The 14,868-nt window shown below is 38.8% G+C and overlaps 1 protein-coding gene across 2 annotated transcripts in view; it reads left to right on the top strand.

Moving 5' to 3' along the window:
• Nucleotides 1-14,868, top strand: part of tmx1 (thioredoxin-related transmembrane protein 1) — a 28,142-nt gene that overhangs the window by 4,598 nt on the left and 8,676 nt on the right. Inside the window, exons 5-8 of one of the 2 annotated variants that reach the window (XM_043697631.2) lie at nucleotides 6,871-6,916; nucleotides 8,298-8,399; nucleotides 9,438-9,507; nucleotides 10,745-11,009. In XM_043697631.2, coding sequence (XP_043553566.2) covers nucleotides 6,871-6,916; nucleotides 8,298-8,399; nucleotides 9,438-9,507; nucleotides 10,745-10,956 — 430 coding nt within the window. In that variant the 3' untranslated portion in view covers nucleotides 10,957-11,009. Of the gene's footprint in view, nucleotides 1-6,870; nucleotides 6,917-8,297; nucleotides 8,400-9,437; nucleotides 9,508-10,744; nucleotides 11,010-14,868 lie in introns of those variants that run through there. The other variant, XM_043697632.2, reaches the window with a different exon arrangement.

Here is a 14,868-nt window from a genome sequence, read left to right on the forward strand (position 1 = left end):
GATTACCTGCTGTAGAATATCTAGACCCTGACTTGATCTAGTACATTTAGTGTTTTTTTGACTGGTCTAAATTCAGTTTCTTTTAACTTGTACCCTCCTCCAGGATGTTGATAATGGGATTTTCAGTGGTAGTAGGTACTTACCGTTTGCCAGTCCATGTCTGGATGTTTCCTGATATTGCTGCATCCAAACACTGGCTTCTTTGGTATCTGAGGTGTTTGTAATGGTGCTGTAGATTTATGCAACCATTAATGAACATCTCCAATACTGTCCCTATGATGGAATGAAGATCATTGATGACGGAGCTGAAGATGATTCGGCCTAGCACACGTCCCTGAGAAGCTCCTGCAGTGGTGATCTGGGCTTTGATGTTTGACCTTCAACAAGCACAGCCATCTTCCTTTTTGCTATGTATGATTCCACCCACCCGAGACACTTTCCCCAGATTCCTCCAGTTTTGGCAGGCACCGTGGAGTGCAACTATTTTATGCATGTTTGGACCAAGGTTATAATGAGGCCAGGAACTGAATGGGCCTTGTGGAACTTATTGTTCCTTTGCAAATGGCAATTGATGGTATTGTTGATGAGGAAGAGTAGACTGCTACGATGGTGATTGGCGAGTTGGTTTTTGCTTGCTTTTTGTTCATAGCACATTTCTGGATAATTTACTACATTGTTGGGTAGACACTGGTGTTGCAGCTTTACTGGAACAATTTATCTCAGTTGTGGCTAGTTCTGGAGCACAAGTGTTTAGTCCTATTGCTGGAATATTGTCAGGGCCCATAGTCTTTTTTTATTATATCTAGTGCCTTCAGCTGTCTCTTGTGATCATGAAACTGACCTCACCATGTGCTGCCTTTGCCTGTTCCTCACCCTTTTAAAAGTGCCAGATGGAGGATGGGAAATATTTCTGGCTGTAACAGGCTGCTCCTTTTTTTTTTGAGGTATTTTAGGTGTTGGAAGTGATTTTCTTGAATTCCAGGAGCAGCAATTACTGTTTTACAAGCTGTTGCATTGTTTTGGAACTTCGGGGGGAAAAAAAAGTCAAAACAATGGCACTTTTAAAAGGGTGAGGTACAGACAAAGGCAGCACCATGGTGAGGTCAGTGCAGGAGAGAGACAGAATGAGAGAAAGAAACCCACATTGCTAACTGACACAGCAGTGAACCTGCGCAGTTACTGCCTTTGCTGTTGAATTCATGTATTGCTGGACATCGGAGTGCATCTGGGAAAATTAACAAACAGTGAAATTTACAACTGATCTTGGAGGAACCTGTTTGGGAGAGTCACAGCACAGAAACACATATGTGAATGGTTTTAAGGGTCTTGCTGTAAGTCTGCAGTAGTGAATAGAGTGGGTTCTTTCTTGATTATATGTTTTATTGAGATATGTCTCGATTAAACTTAAAAATATGAGCCATTAGTGTTAAGTTAACCTGGAACAGTGTTTTGTAGAGGAATAAGACGGTGCTATTTTCTGCTTCTGCAGATTGGAAGAAGCAAAAATGGTCCTTGGTAGAGTGATATGCTCTTTTTGTCAGATGTGGGAGTTTAGGGAGAGTTTACAGGTTACTGAAGATTATATCTGCAATAAATGCCGTTGGTTGCGAATCCTATCAGATGAAATTGAATGGTTGGAGCGACAATTAGAGGCAATGAGGAATTTACAAGACCTGGGGGGGGTGTGATGGATGGCAGTTATAGGAAGGGAGAAAAGTCGCAGACACAGTCACATAGATGAGTTAACTCCAGGAAAGGTAAGAGAGATAGACAGGTAGTGGAGGGGTCTTCTGTGGCTATCCCATTTCAAACAAGTATACTGTTTTGGAAAATTTTGGGGGTGATGGATTCTCAGGGGAATGTAGCATGAACAGCCAAGTTTCAAGTATTGAGACTGGCTCTAATGCAACGATGGGTATGTTGGGTTCCAAGAGATCGATTGTATTAGGGGACTCTCTAGTCCGAGGACTGACAGGTGTTTCTGTGGCCAGCAGCAAAAAATCAGAATAGTATGTTGCTTCCCTGGTGCCAGGATCAAGAATGTCTCGGACAGGGTCCAACAGGAGGTCATTGTACACATTGGAACCAACGACATAGGAAGGGAAAAGGTTGAGATTCTGAAGGGAGAATACAGAGTTAGGCAGGAATTTAAAAAGGAGGTCCTCGAGAGTAGTAATATCTGGATTACTCTCAGTGCTACGAGCTAGTGAGGGCAGAAATAGGAGGATAGAGCAGATGAACGTATGGCTGAGGAGCTGCAATATGGGAGAAAGATTCACATTTTGGGATCATTTGGAATCTTCTGGGGTAGACGTGACCTGTACAAGAAGGACAGATTGCACCGAAATTGGAAAGGGACTAATATACTGACAGGGAAATTTGCAAGAGCTGCTCGGGAGGATTTAAATTAGTAAGGTCGGGGGTGAGACCCAGGGAGATAGTGAGGAAAGAGATCAATCTGAGACTGGTACAGTTGAGAACAGAAGCGAGTCAGTCAGGGCAGGCAGGGACAAAGCAGAGAACAAGGTAGGACTGATGAACTAAACTGTGTTTATTTCAATGTAAGAGCCTAACAGGGAAGGCAGATGACCTCAGGGCATGGTTAGGAACATGGGACTGGGATATCATAGCAATTACAGGAACATGGCTCAGGGATGGACAGGACTGGTAGCTTAATATTCCAGGATACAAGTGCTATACAAGGGAGACGAGAGGAGTGGGAGTGGCGTTTTTGATAAGGCATAGCATTACAGCTGTGCTGAGAGAGGATATTCCTGGAAATAATCCAGGGAAGTTATTTGTGTGGAACTGAGAAATACGAAAGGGATGATCACCTTTATTGGGATTGTTTAATAGACCCCCTAATAGTCAGAGGGAAATTGAAAAATAAATTTGTTAGGAGATCTCAGTTATCTGTAAGAATAATAGGGTAGTTATGGTAGGGGATTTTAACTTTCCAAACATAGACTGGGACTGTTACAGTGTTAAGTGTTTAGATGGAGAGAAATTTGTCAAGCATGTACAAGAAACTTTTCTGATTCAGTATGTGGATGTACTTACTAGAGAAGGTGCAAAACTTGACCTACTCTTGGGAAGTAAAGCAGGGCAGGTGAATGAGGTGTCAGTGGGGAAACACTTTGGGGCCAGCGATCATAATTCTATTTGTTTTAAAATAGTGATGGAAAAAGTTAGACCACACCTAAAAGTTGAAGTTCTAAATTTGAGAAAGGTCAATTTTGATGGTATTAGGCAAGAACTTTCAAAAGTTGATTGGGGGCAGATGTTCGCAGGTAAAGGGACGGTTGGGAGCGCTAGCTGGGAGAACAGCATTTCATTTTCTGCTTTATTGACCCTCTAGCCTACAAAATGAGATAATGAGTCCAGAGACAGTATATTCTTGTTAGGGCGAAAGAAAAGGCTGGTAAGTATAGAGACTGTTGGAAGACTAAAGAAATTGAGGGTTTGGTTAAGAAAAAGAAGGAAGCATATGTCACGCATGGACAAGATGGATAGAATGAATCCTTAAAAGAGTATAAATGCAGTAGCAATATACTTAGGGAAATCAGGAGGGCAAAAAGGGAACATGAGATAGCTTTGGCAAATAGAGTTAAGGAGAATCCAAAGAGATTTTACAAATATATTAAGGACAAAAGAGTAACGAGGGAGAGAATAGGGCCCCTCAAAGATCAGCAAAATGGCCTTTGTGTGAAGCTGCAGAAGATTGGGGAGATTCTAAACAAGTATTTTGCATTAGTGTTTACTGTGGGGAAGGACATGAAAGATATAGAATATGGGGAAATAGATGGTGACATCTTGAAAAATGTCCATATTACAGAGGAGGAAGTCCTGGCTCTCTTGAAAGGCATAAAAGTGGATAAATCCCCAGGACAGGATCAGGTGTGTCCCAGAACACTTTAGGGAGCTAGGGAAGTGATTACTGGGCCTCTTACTGAGATATTTGTATCATTGATCGTCACCGGTAAGGTGCCGGAAGACTGGAGGTTGGCTAATGTGGTGCCACTATTTAAGAAAGGGTAGTAAGGACAAGCCAGACAACTATAGACCAGTGAGCCCGATGTCGGTGTTGGGCAAGTTATTGGAAGGAATCCTGAGGGACAGGGTGAACCTGTATTTGGAAAGGCAAGGACTGATTTGGGATAGTCAAAATTGCTTTGTGCATGGGAAATCATATCTCACAAACTTGATTGAGTTTTTTGAAGAAGTAACAAAGGATTGATGAGGGTTGAAAAATGTGGTGCTGGAAAAACACAGCAGGCCAGGCAGCATCCGAGGAGCAGGAGAATTGACGTTTTGGGCATAAGCCCTTCTTCAGGAATGAAGAATGAAGCTTATGCCCGAAACGTCGATTCTCCTGCTCCTCGGATGCTGCCTGGCCTGCTGCGTTTTCCAGCACCACATTTTTCAACTCCGGTAATCCAGCATCTGCAGTCCTCACTTTCTCCTAAAGATTGATGATGGCAGAGCGGTAGATGTGATCAATATGGACTTCAGTAAGGCGTTCAACAAGGTTCCCCATGGGAGACTGGTGAGCAAGGTTAGTTCTCATGGAATACCAGGAGAACTAGCCATTTGCATACAAAACTGGCTCAAAGGTAGAAGACAGAGGATGGTCGTGGAGGGTTGTTTTTCAAATTGGAGGCCTGTGACCAGTGGAGTGCCACTAGGATCAGTGCTGAGTCCACTATTTTTCATCACTTACTTAAATGATTTGCAGATGACTCCCAAAATTGGAGGTGTAGTGGACAGCGAAGATTACTTCGGATTACAACGGGTTCTTGATCAGATGAGCCAATGGGCTGAGGAATGGCAGATGGAGTTTAATCTGGATAAATGCGAGGTACTGGATTTTGGGAAAGCAAATCTTAGCAGGACATATACACTTAAGGATAAGGTCCTATGGAGTGGTGCTGAACAAAGAAATCTTGGAGTGCAGATTTATACTTCCTTGAAAGTAGAGTCGCAGGCAGGTAAGATAGTGAAGGCGTTTGGTATGCTTTCCTTTATTGGTCAGAGTATTGAGTAAATGAGTTGGAAGGTCATGTTGCAGCTGTACAGACATTGGTTTGGCCACTTTTGGAATATTGTTTGCAATTCTGATTTTCTTCCTATCAGAAGGTTGTTGTAAAACTTGAAAGGGTTCAGAAAATATTTACAAGGATGTTGCCAGGGTTGGAGGATTTGAGCTGTAGGCAGAGGTTGAATAGGCTAGGGCTGTTTTCCCTGGAGCGTCAGAGGCTGAGGGGTGACCTTCCAGAGGTTTGTAAAATCATGAGCACGGATAGGATAAATAGACAATGCCTTTTCCCTGGGGTGAGAGAGTACAGAATTCGAGGGCATAGGTTTAGAGTGAGACGGGAAAGATATAAAAGAGACCTAAGGGACAACAGTGGTGTGTGTGGGGAATGGGCTGCCAGAGGGAGTGGTGGAGGCTAGTACAATTGCAACATTTAAAAGGCATCTGGATGGGTATATGAATAGGAAGGGTTTGGAGGGATATGGGCCGGGTGCTGGCAGGTGGGACTAGATTGGGTTGGGATATCTGGTCATCATGGACAGGTTGGATCGAAGGGTCTTTTTCTGTGCTGTACATCTCTGACTATGTGGAGTGAATTGAATTGGTTGGAGACTATAATCTGTAATACAAGGACCTCCAGAGGAGTGGATCCACTTGTCCATTCTGACTGAAGGTGGATCAAAATATTTAGCCTGGTCTTTTCCAGTGATGTGCTGGGTCCTCTCATTGTTGTGACATGGGATATTTATGGGCCCTTAACCTCTTCATGGTTTAACTTTCCATCAGCATTCACAACCGAATGTGGCAGGACTGCATACACTTGATCCATTGGCTGTGGTATGCTGAGCTCTGTTTAGTCCAACTCTTAATTCATTGTGTGTGATTCTTTATTACAGTAGAGAACAAAAAATGTTTGAGTGCAATCCTGAATGGTGGGCAAGCGTCCAAAAGCCAGAATGTTGCATATGCGTTGCACTCATCTGGAAAATAGTGAATGTAATGTACTTGGGGATAAGAAAGCAACTTTAAAAAGTTTCCCTTTAAATTTATTTTGTGGTATGCTGTCATTACATCCACATATCTGATTTGTAATTAGGTAAGAGCATTGATTGTTTAATAAAATTTGATGGGAGGTATATTTTTTGCCAGATGCTATTCCTTGTAAACGTTGGTGTCTTCAGCTACTTTCAGATGTTGTTTTGGAGCTTGTGCATAATATTGAATGGTTTATCGTTCTCAGCATTTGCCAATTGATAGCTTTCCTCTGGTAGAATTCAAAACAAATGTTATCACGAATAGAATTTCTGTTACTATATTAATGTAGAAGGACTAAAAGAATATTTAGTTCTGAACAAGAGTCACTGGACCAGAAGTGTTGACTCTGATTTCTCTCCACAGATGTTACCAAACCTTCTGAGTTTTCTAGCAATTTCTGTTTTTGTTCCTGATGTCTAGCACCTGCAGTTCTTTCTGGTTTTTTTTTACTTAATTCTGTTCACCTAATTTATTAATCTCAGCCTTTTCCAAGGTGAGATGTGTTTGGTAATTGGCCCACATTCCTACCTGAAGAAGGGCTTATGCCCGAAATGTCGATTCTCCTGCTCCTTGGATGCTGCCTAACCTGCTGCGCTTTTCCAGCAACACATTTTTCAGCCACATTCCTTTTACCAATTTATAGCCCACAAGCCGTTAATGCTACTGGAACTTGACGTAAATCTTTCAGACTTTTGTATTTTTTCTAAATTTGTTCAAGTTGAATGACTAGCTATTTCTTTCTAAAATGTTTTAATCCTAATTGACTATTACTGATATCCTTGCTTTGATTTCCATTGCAGGATGACTGGCATGTCAGCATTATTTCAGTTGTCTATGTGGATTCGTGTAAGTTTTTTAAATTTTTGATTCTACTATTAACAGTTGTACTGTTTAATGCTGAATCATGGTTCTTACAGTTTGGATATCTTTTTTCCTGTTCATTACATTATTATGATTTGTGTGCATGGAGAGCTCAAATCTCTTCTCTCCTCCTGGTACCTTGCCATTTAAAAAATATTTCAATTTTTTGTTCAAGGATCTGAAGTCGATAATCTTGTACTTCCACATTATAAGCATACGTTATGTTGCCCAAGCCATTGTTAAAGCACATATAGTGTAATGCTAGACCCTGGTACGGATTTGAGGAATAGCATTTGTCAGAGAATATTCCCCTTTATTATACCTCAACATTCTTCTCTCAACCTTCTACCAATTTATTATCATTATTGGTGTAAAAGATTTCAGTTGAAGGCTAAAATAGTAATTGTGTATTTTAAGAAATACAGAGGAACCTCGATTATCCGAATACCAATTATCTGAAATCGGATTATCCGAAGGAGATCTCGAGGTCCTGATAGACATTACATCAAAGACTTGTTTCCAACAGATTGCATCTTTTGTTTACAGTGATTAAACAGGCACCGTCTCCAAATGACTGACTGCCCGCTCTCACTCTCTACCCTCTACCCAAACCTTCCCTGGAGTGTTTGGAGACTTATCCCACAAAGGCAGCTGCAGCAGTCTTTTTGTTGGTGTCCAGTCCAGCTGTCCTGGAGAGGGGGTGGGGGCGGTGCTGGACAGGGATGGGGGCGGGCGGGGGAGGTTCCAAGGGGCGGTGTTGGGCTGGGCAGGTGTGGGTGGGGTTGGGTGCAGTGGGGCGTTAGACGGGGTTGGGGAGCGGGAGTTGGCGGGCCAGACTTGGGGTGGGGCCTCGTGCGTTGTGTGCTGCTGTAGTCTCCTGAACGGGGAGCAGACTGTTTTAAAAACTCCAAGCCCCAGAAGAAAGGCATTTAATCGATTAACCGAATGATCGATTATCTGAACGAAATAGTGCCCGCCCATCTCGTTCAGATAATTGAGGTTCCCTGTATTTTGGTGAACGGCAGTTGATATTTATATACAATTGGCCTCTCCCAATTTTGTTAACTCGTTAACAGGAGCAATCAAGGCTACAACTGAAATGATTGTGTTTTTGTGTGTAAAAATGCATGGCCCCTTTTGATGATATGCTGTTCTTTAGCAATTCAAATAATTTTAAAAGTAATTCCATAGTTATGGGAAATAAATCCAGGCATCCTCCTACTTTTGTGTACTATATTGATGTATTTGGGGGCCTTATTTTCTATGTCATGTTTGGCCTCTGTCATTGCCACTAACTGATTTAGTTATATGCTTTGGATTGTGGTTGCAATTCAAAATTGCTATGGCATGTTTGTTTATTTTCTAGCATTGTCACAATTACTTCACGGAAGTTATCGGCATACCAGTTTGGGGATCATATAGCATTTTTGCTTTGATAACGCTTATTTCTGGTCTTGCACTTGGATTGGTAAGATTTACTAATTTGATTTTTACAAATAATTCCTCTAAGTCATAATTCAGATATGCAAAACATTTTCAAATTATTGCTGAAAATTATGTCAGTAAATGAAATTGTCCACAGAATTAAAGTGAAAAAGTTGATAAACATATTATGTTTCTGCTTTGTTCCTATGGTTTCACAGGTTTTCAACTTATGAATGGTAGCATCATATTTATATATCAGAAATAAGCATCTTACCATTAAAGAGTTTAATTGATCTGATGTCACAATTGAACTGATGTCAGACTTGCATTAGTTTGAATTTTGGCTGTGACTGGAATTGAGAGGAGGTTGATTTTCAGTATTTCCTTTATCATGCAAACTGCTTCACCTCACTGGGAAAAAAAACTGTTCATCCTGAAATAGTATTTAAATAACTTGGAATCAACTTTCAACTCCATTAGCTTCATATAGTTGTCTCTGATGACAACTATATAAAGTAGACTTAGCGATGCTTGTTTAATTAGAGGTACTTTGTCTTGATGCCAATGACCATTGGCTACTGTGTGTACAATTTATCAAAGGTTGCCAATTTCAGTACGGTCGAGCTACAAATAACTGAAATTGTGGGCTGTATGTGTATTTCCATAAAAATGGGGCAGGTCACACCCTGATTGTAAGAAACAAGTATCTCTGCATTCATGCATAGGCAGGCAATTATCATTCTAAATTGTGACATGGACAGAGGATATTAGTCAGCAAACCAGCTATATGGCAGAAGCAGGCCTGTCTTGGATAGCAATACTTCAGTAATGCAAATGAACACTTGAATATCATTTATTGCAGTTAAGTTATGGCATACCATAGATTTGTTAGCAGTTATCCTATAAGGATATAGTCAAACAAATTTGTGCAAACTCCATATCATAGAGTGCTATCTTGACTAAGAGAAACTGAACTATGTAATTTAAAAAGTGAGTAACTTTTGTTATGGTTCACCAATGTAATTATTTGATGATAATTGGTTATTAGATTAAAATTTTTTAAAAATCTGCTTTATTTTAGGTTCTGGTCTTCGTGGCAGACTGTGTGTTGCCGTCGCGACGATATAGGCAACAACCATATTGTACCCAAAGTGAGTTTATCTTTTCTGTTTAACATACTTGCAGTAATGTTTGTGACTTTGAAGCAGCTGACTGTATGGTAAAGTCTCAAGTTCATAATGTTTGTGTAAGTTCACTATAGGAGATTGGTTTTTGAAAATTGGTTATCTTTCAGATCTGGTTATCTTTTGGTTCCATTATGAATATTGTTCAAGATTCTCTAATAGTAGCATTTAGATTTACGCATCCAAGATGATTGTATTTTGCCTACCACTTCAGATCTGAACCTATTGCGCTTGTCTCATTACCATCATACGGAAGCAGAGTCATATCGGACTCAAAACGTTAATTGTGTTTCTTTATCCACAGATTCTACCAGGCCTGAGTTTCTCCAACATTTCCTGGATTTCCTATAAATTTCCAGCATCTGCAGTATTTTGCTTTTATTGGCTAGCCTCAATTTAAATCTTAAGTCACTCTCTTTGCATTTATGGAGAATACAGAAGAGAAGGAGTTAAAGAATGAGGTGGTAGTGAAGGAAAGAAGCCAGATTTGTCTTTGCTCTCCAGGATGATCCCACAGGGATGATCAGTTTTGATGAGAAAAATAAGGTCCATGTGGCACTTCATCTAGTCACATATACAGAATGAAGCACCCTTTGTACTTGAAGGAGTGAAGTTGATGGATATAACAGGGTGGTGGAAAGTAAATATTCTGTGCAAGAACATCAAAGGTACTCATGAGTGAGTTGATCAAATGCAGTTTTGAGAAATATAAGGTAGTTCTTGTTGGTCCGAAGGGCCTGCTTCCACACTGTAGGGAGTCTAGTCTAATCTAATGAAAGTTTCAATCACAGATAAGGATATGGGATTAGGGAGCACACTTGAGATGGCAGAGAGAGGGGTGGCTGTGAAAATTAAGAAAATTAAAAATGGAAGAATGAGGAAGTGGTAGTGAAATCAAGAGAAATAAAAACCATGGTGAGTTGAAGTGAAGATCACAGTGGATGAGGAATTGCTCAGTGCAGAGGCTCAGTGAAGAAAAGGAGAAGGAAACCTCCAAACAAAACTAAGGACAGTTCAAGGAGAATGGAGTCATGTGGGATTATTGCAAGAAAGCAATAATATTTACTTATAAGAAATATTAAATAGCTTTGAACAATATATTGCATGCAATCTATGGTTGTATTATAATCAAGCGCAACTTTTGTTATCTCTTAGTACCATGATTTTGTTTCTGAATGAAAATTTTACAATTTTATTTTGTTAGAAGGAAAAATGCCACCAACCAAGTTATTGAAGCCAAAAGATTGGCGGTTTCAGGAGGAGGAGGATGAAACTGAAGATGATCTGTGCTCACAAGCAGATGAAAGCAGTAGTAAAACATTTGAGAAGGCTGTGGTGAATGATTGTGGAGATTACTTGAAGCAGAATGTCAGAAAACGTACTAAAGAGCACACTGAAAGAGCTGATGACTCCTGATTTTAACAACAGACTAAAATGTAAGGTGACTGAAGCTGCAATGCTTTTGTAAGGCATTGTTTAAAGCAGTGGATTTATGAGCCAAGGCAACTGTACATTAAAAATTTGAGATCAGCTGAGATGGGTAATAATATTGTACTAAGATTGCTTTTACTGCTGCAGGCTTTACCACAAAATTGAGAAGCTTAAATTGTGAAAACAAGTTTTGCATGCTCTTTTGAGTCTTCCACACTTTCTTGGTTGTACAGCCAATTTGGTATTGAGTCCTTTATACATTGTTGGGGAAGGCTTGAAGTGGAGCAATTATAAAATTACTATTATGGCAGTATCCTTGATGTAAATCTAAAAATGCATATCTCCCAAGCTGCTTGCTAAATGGTTTTGTTTTCCAAAATGGCAGTTTAAAATGTGACCTATTAACTAATTATACTTGCTCATGTGGCAACTGATTTCTGCCTTATTACTGAAAGTAGTTATACTATATGTTCCAGAACAATGCTATGTTATTTCTCTGTTAATTTTGCTTTCTTTTATTTCAAACGATAAGCTGATTTTTTAAAAAACTCAAAAACAGCTATTGATAACATTTTTGGAATTTCTGCTTATTAACCAATAATTGGATTAAAAAATCCTATAATCTTGTATTTCAGTTGGGTCTAAACCCTTTATCTGTCACTGCCTCACATTTATTTAAATTTGCTATCCTAGGTTCAAAGTTTCTGTTCATCAGTCATTAACTGTATTGAAATTTCTTTCTCTTGAACCTTTTATTAATCAAATCTTTGTCATAATATAAACACTTGGTAAACAAACCAGCCTATTTATTAATGTATGTTCAAATCTAGAAGCAAATTGGGCATGAAAAGATTAGTTGGTTCATCATATCTAATTGTAAACATGTGATTTTTTTTTTTAGAAATTGTGTGAAAATAATCATTGGTGGCCTAAATTTCACTGAATTCTTGAAGTGCTGGTTATAAGGGGCAGGAGTTTTAATTTTATAAAAAAAAGAGTAATAGCCCTTATTTTTCAAAAAGCAAATAGCCAAAATTGCACTGCAATGAGCTCTTTAAATCAAGAAGGACCCTGGTCTTTGGTGAGTGACCTGACCTGTGTGGGATTTGAAGTTTTGGTTTGATTAAGCACCATAATAAGCTTCAGTGTTCCTTAGTTAGGGAGGATAAAAATTAGCCCAGCTTTCTCTCATGACTGCTACCAATGATTCCAATATATCTAGACTAATGTTGACTTTTATCCTAATGGCTTATGCTATCAAGTATCCCCATGATACTCAGGGTTCAACCTCAGATGTGGAAATTGGCCACAAATAAAATTTTAGTTGAATGCTGAGGCCAGTAGAAATATATTGAGCATGTTGCTGAGAGTCATAATGAAAGAACCTTTTGATTAGGTTAAAAAGTGCTACATTTTAATCTACTATTTAATAAGAGATGGGATGCATAAAGACCAAAAGTTTCAGGTATTTGTACTCCCATTGCCTGTTTATAAATAGTATCTTCTCGTGTGGGAACTCATCAGTAATTTTAAAAAAAACGTAGTTTGACGAGGGCTTGTGGTTTCAATTAGGAACTTGAGGTTCGCCATCAAAAGCACCAACTAGTTTACAGTGTTTTATTTGTGTACAGAAATATTTTCAATGGGCATAGAATTTGCTCTTAAAATGTTCTTTTTCTGTAAAATAGGTGAAAAATATGCCTTTTTGTATTTTTGGTTTAGAGTTAAAACTCTTTAATAGTGCCATTAAAATCTGGTACATTAGTGCTGTAGTTTTGAATGCCAGAAAGTAAATTCTGTTGCTAAAATTACACACTCAGTATGCAGACAATAAACATCTGTATGAATGTGATACATACAATGGATTTACTGTAAGTTTTGTTTGCTGTGGTATGACTTTCTTTAACCACGTCAGATGTATTTAGCTGTCAGAGGTGTGTGTGATACTTTTGAATTAATTATTAGACATAGTGGAATAACAGACTAATTCCAAAATTCATTTATTATTTACAACTTTGAGAGTATATCTGAACGCATGTTCCAGACTCTTGAGCAGATTTTTCTTTTTGTTGGGGAGCTTATGTTTGAAAAGGGATGGAGAATAAAATTGAAGAAAAACATTTTGTAAATAGCTTTGTTCTGACAATATTGTTGTACGTTTATAGGAAGTGCCTGACAACCATTTGGTTATGTTAGGCTGACATATCTTGTAAGGTCTTTTTTGTCTTAATTTGTATAAAGCTATTTCTTCCAATGATATTTGTTTGTTTTTCCTTTTGATTCTCAAAAGTTTATAAAAACAAAATCAAAAAGTGTTAAATGATTTTATATTTAGTAACCACAAGTGAGTTGCAGTTAATATTCAGCTGAAAACTTCTAGTTCAAAGTGGATTATTTGCAGTCTAATTGTAATTATAAAATATTAGTGATATGTGTAGTGGAAGAGTCCCTTGTGGAATCTCATTTAGGTTTGGATTGTACTCTGGATATGAGGAATGGATGACTCAATACCAAATAGTATGTTTAAACAACAATTTTATTAAATAGTTATTGAAAGTTATAAACATTTAAAATAAATGAGAAGAAAACTGTTTGTGTGTGTCTATATGTAAATAAATTAAAAGGATGGAAAAAAAGAGACAACTCTATTATGGCATAAATAATTTCAAGTTGTACATGACAGCTCCCCAAAATTGTACAATTCCTCTTGGTATATGTCCGCTTGGTCCTGTCTGCTCAGTGACATCGTTGATATTCCTTCCGCTGTTGCCTTCAATGGTTGAGGAGATTAGTCCAGCTGTAGCCCTGAATACTAGAGACTGTACACTCTTTAATTCCAATTTCTGGCTCTGTTCTAACCTTTTGATACCCTTATCCAGACCTTGTCAAAACAAAAGTCTGAAAGCTACGAGTCATTTTTAAATTCACTCCACAGGCAATGCAAACTTTCAGCCTTTGCTGAACTCAGACTGCTTTTCTATAGTTTAGTTGAAAAAGACATATTGTTGAAGTTTTTTTTAACTTATCAGGGCAATTTGCAAGAACACAAAGGAAAAATGATTTATAATGCAAGAAAGGAGGCTGCTATTTGGGTGGCAAGTGGGATCTGATTGGTAATGCTATTGCTATGAAGAATCCACATGTTAATTCTGGTTATCAAAGAACTGCCAGTCTTTATTTATATTTTTAATTGAGTAGGGTTCTTGATATTCTGTGGTGGTGTCTCTAAGTTTGAGCCAGGATGCCTAGTTCAAGTACTGCTTGCTCCAGTGGTGTGTAATAACATCTCTGAACACACAAATTAGAAAATATGTGTTTTAAATCAGGTGGGTTGACTGTGTTCAGGGCACTGCCTTGAGAAATGACCCACTGGTAGGCCATCTGGGTCATATCAGTGAGTTAATGTAGAGTAACTCATTGGGAGATCTAGCTTGTCCCGAAAGCTTTTCATTTAAAATATAGAATCTAGGAAAGAAATCAGATCCAATATTTCTTGAAATAACAATAATTGCTGGAGAAACTCAGCAGGTCTGGCAGCATCTGTGAGGGGAAAAATAGAGTAAACTTTTCGAGTTCAGCGAGTCTTCACACCTTAGGTAGCTAAGAAAAATTGGTATTAATGCTGAAACTGAAATGGGGAAAGGGAGAGGTGAGTAGATAGGTGAAGGCGGAGCTGAGAGTTATGAAAGGGGTAGGTAAACGAGATTATAGATTGCTGGCTGGAGCAGAAGAAAAGCTGAACAAGTGATAAGCAATTTGTTGAACTCGCAAGAGAAAAAATACTGTGGGATCAGTGCTTTCAATCACTGAAGTTAGAGAAAAATTTTGAAAATGTGAGGGAAAGTATGACTCCAGAAGAATACCAGAATAGTATTCTGGGAGCTCTTAAAACATATT

The sequence above is a fragment of the Chiloscyllium plagiosum genome, unplaced genomic scaffold (assembly GCF_037043375.1).
Source record: "Chiloscyllium plagiosum isolate Xiang-an unplaced genomic scaffold, Cpla_swu_hap1 HiC_scaffold_8, whole genome shotgun sequence".
Taxonomy (NCBI): Eukaryota; Metazoa; Chordata; class Chondrichthyes; order Orectolobiformes; family Hemiscylliidae; genus Chiloscyllium; species Chiloscyllium plagiosum.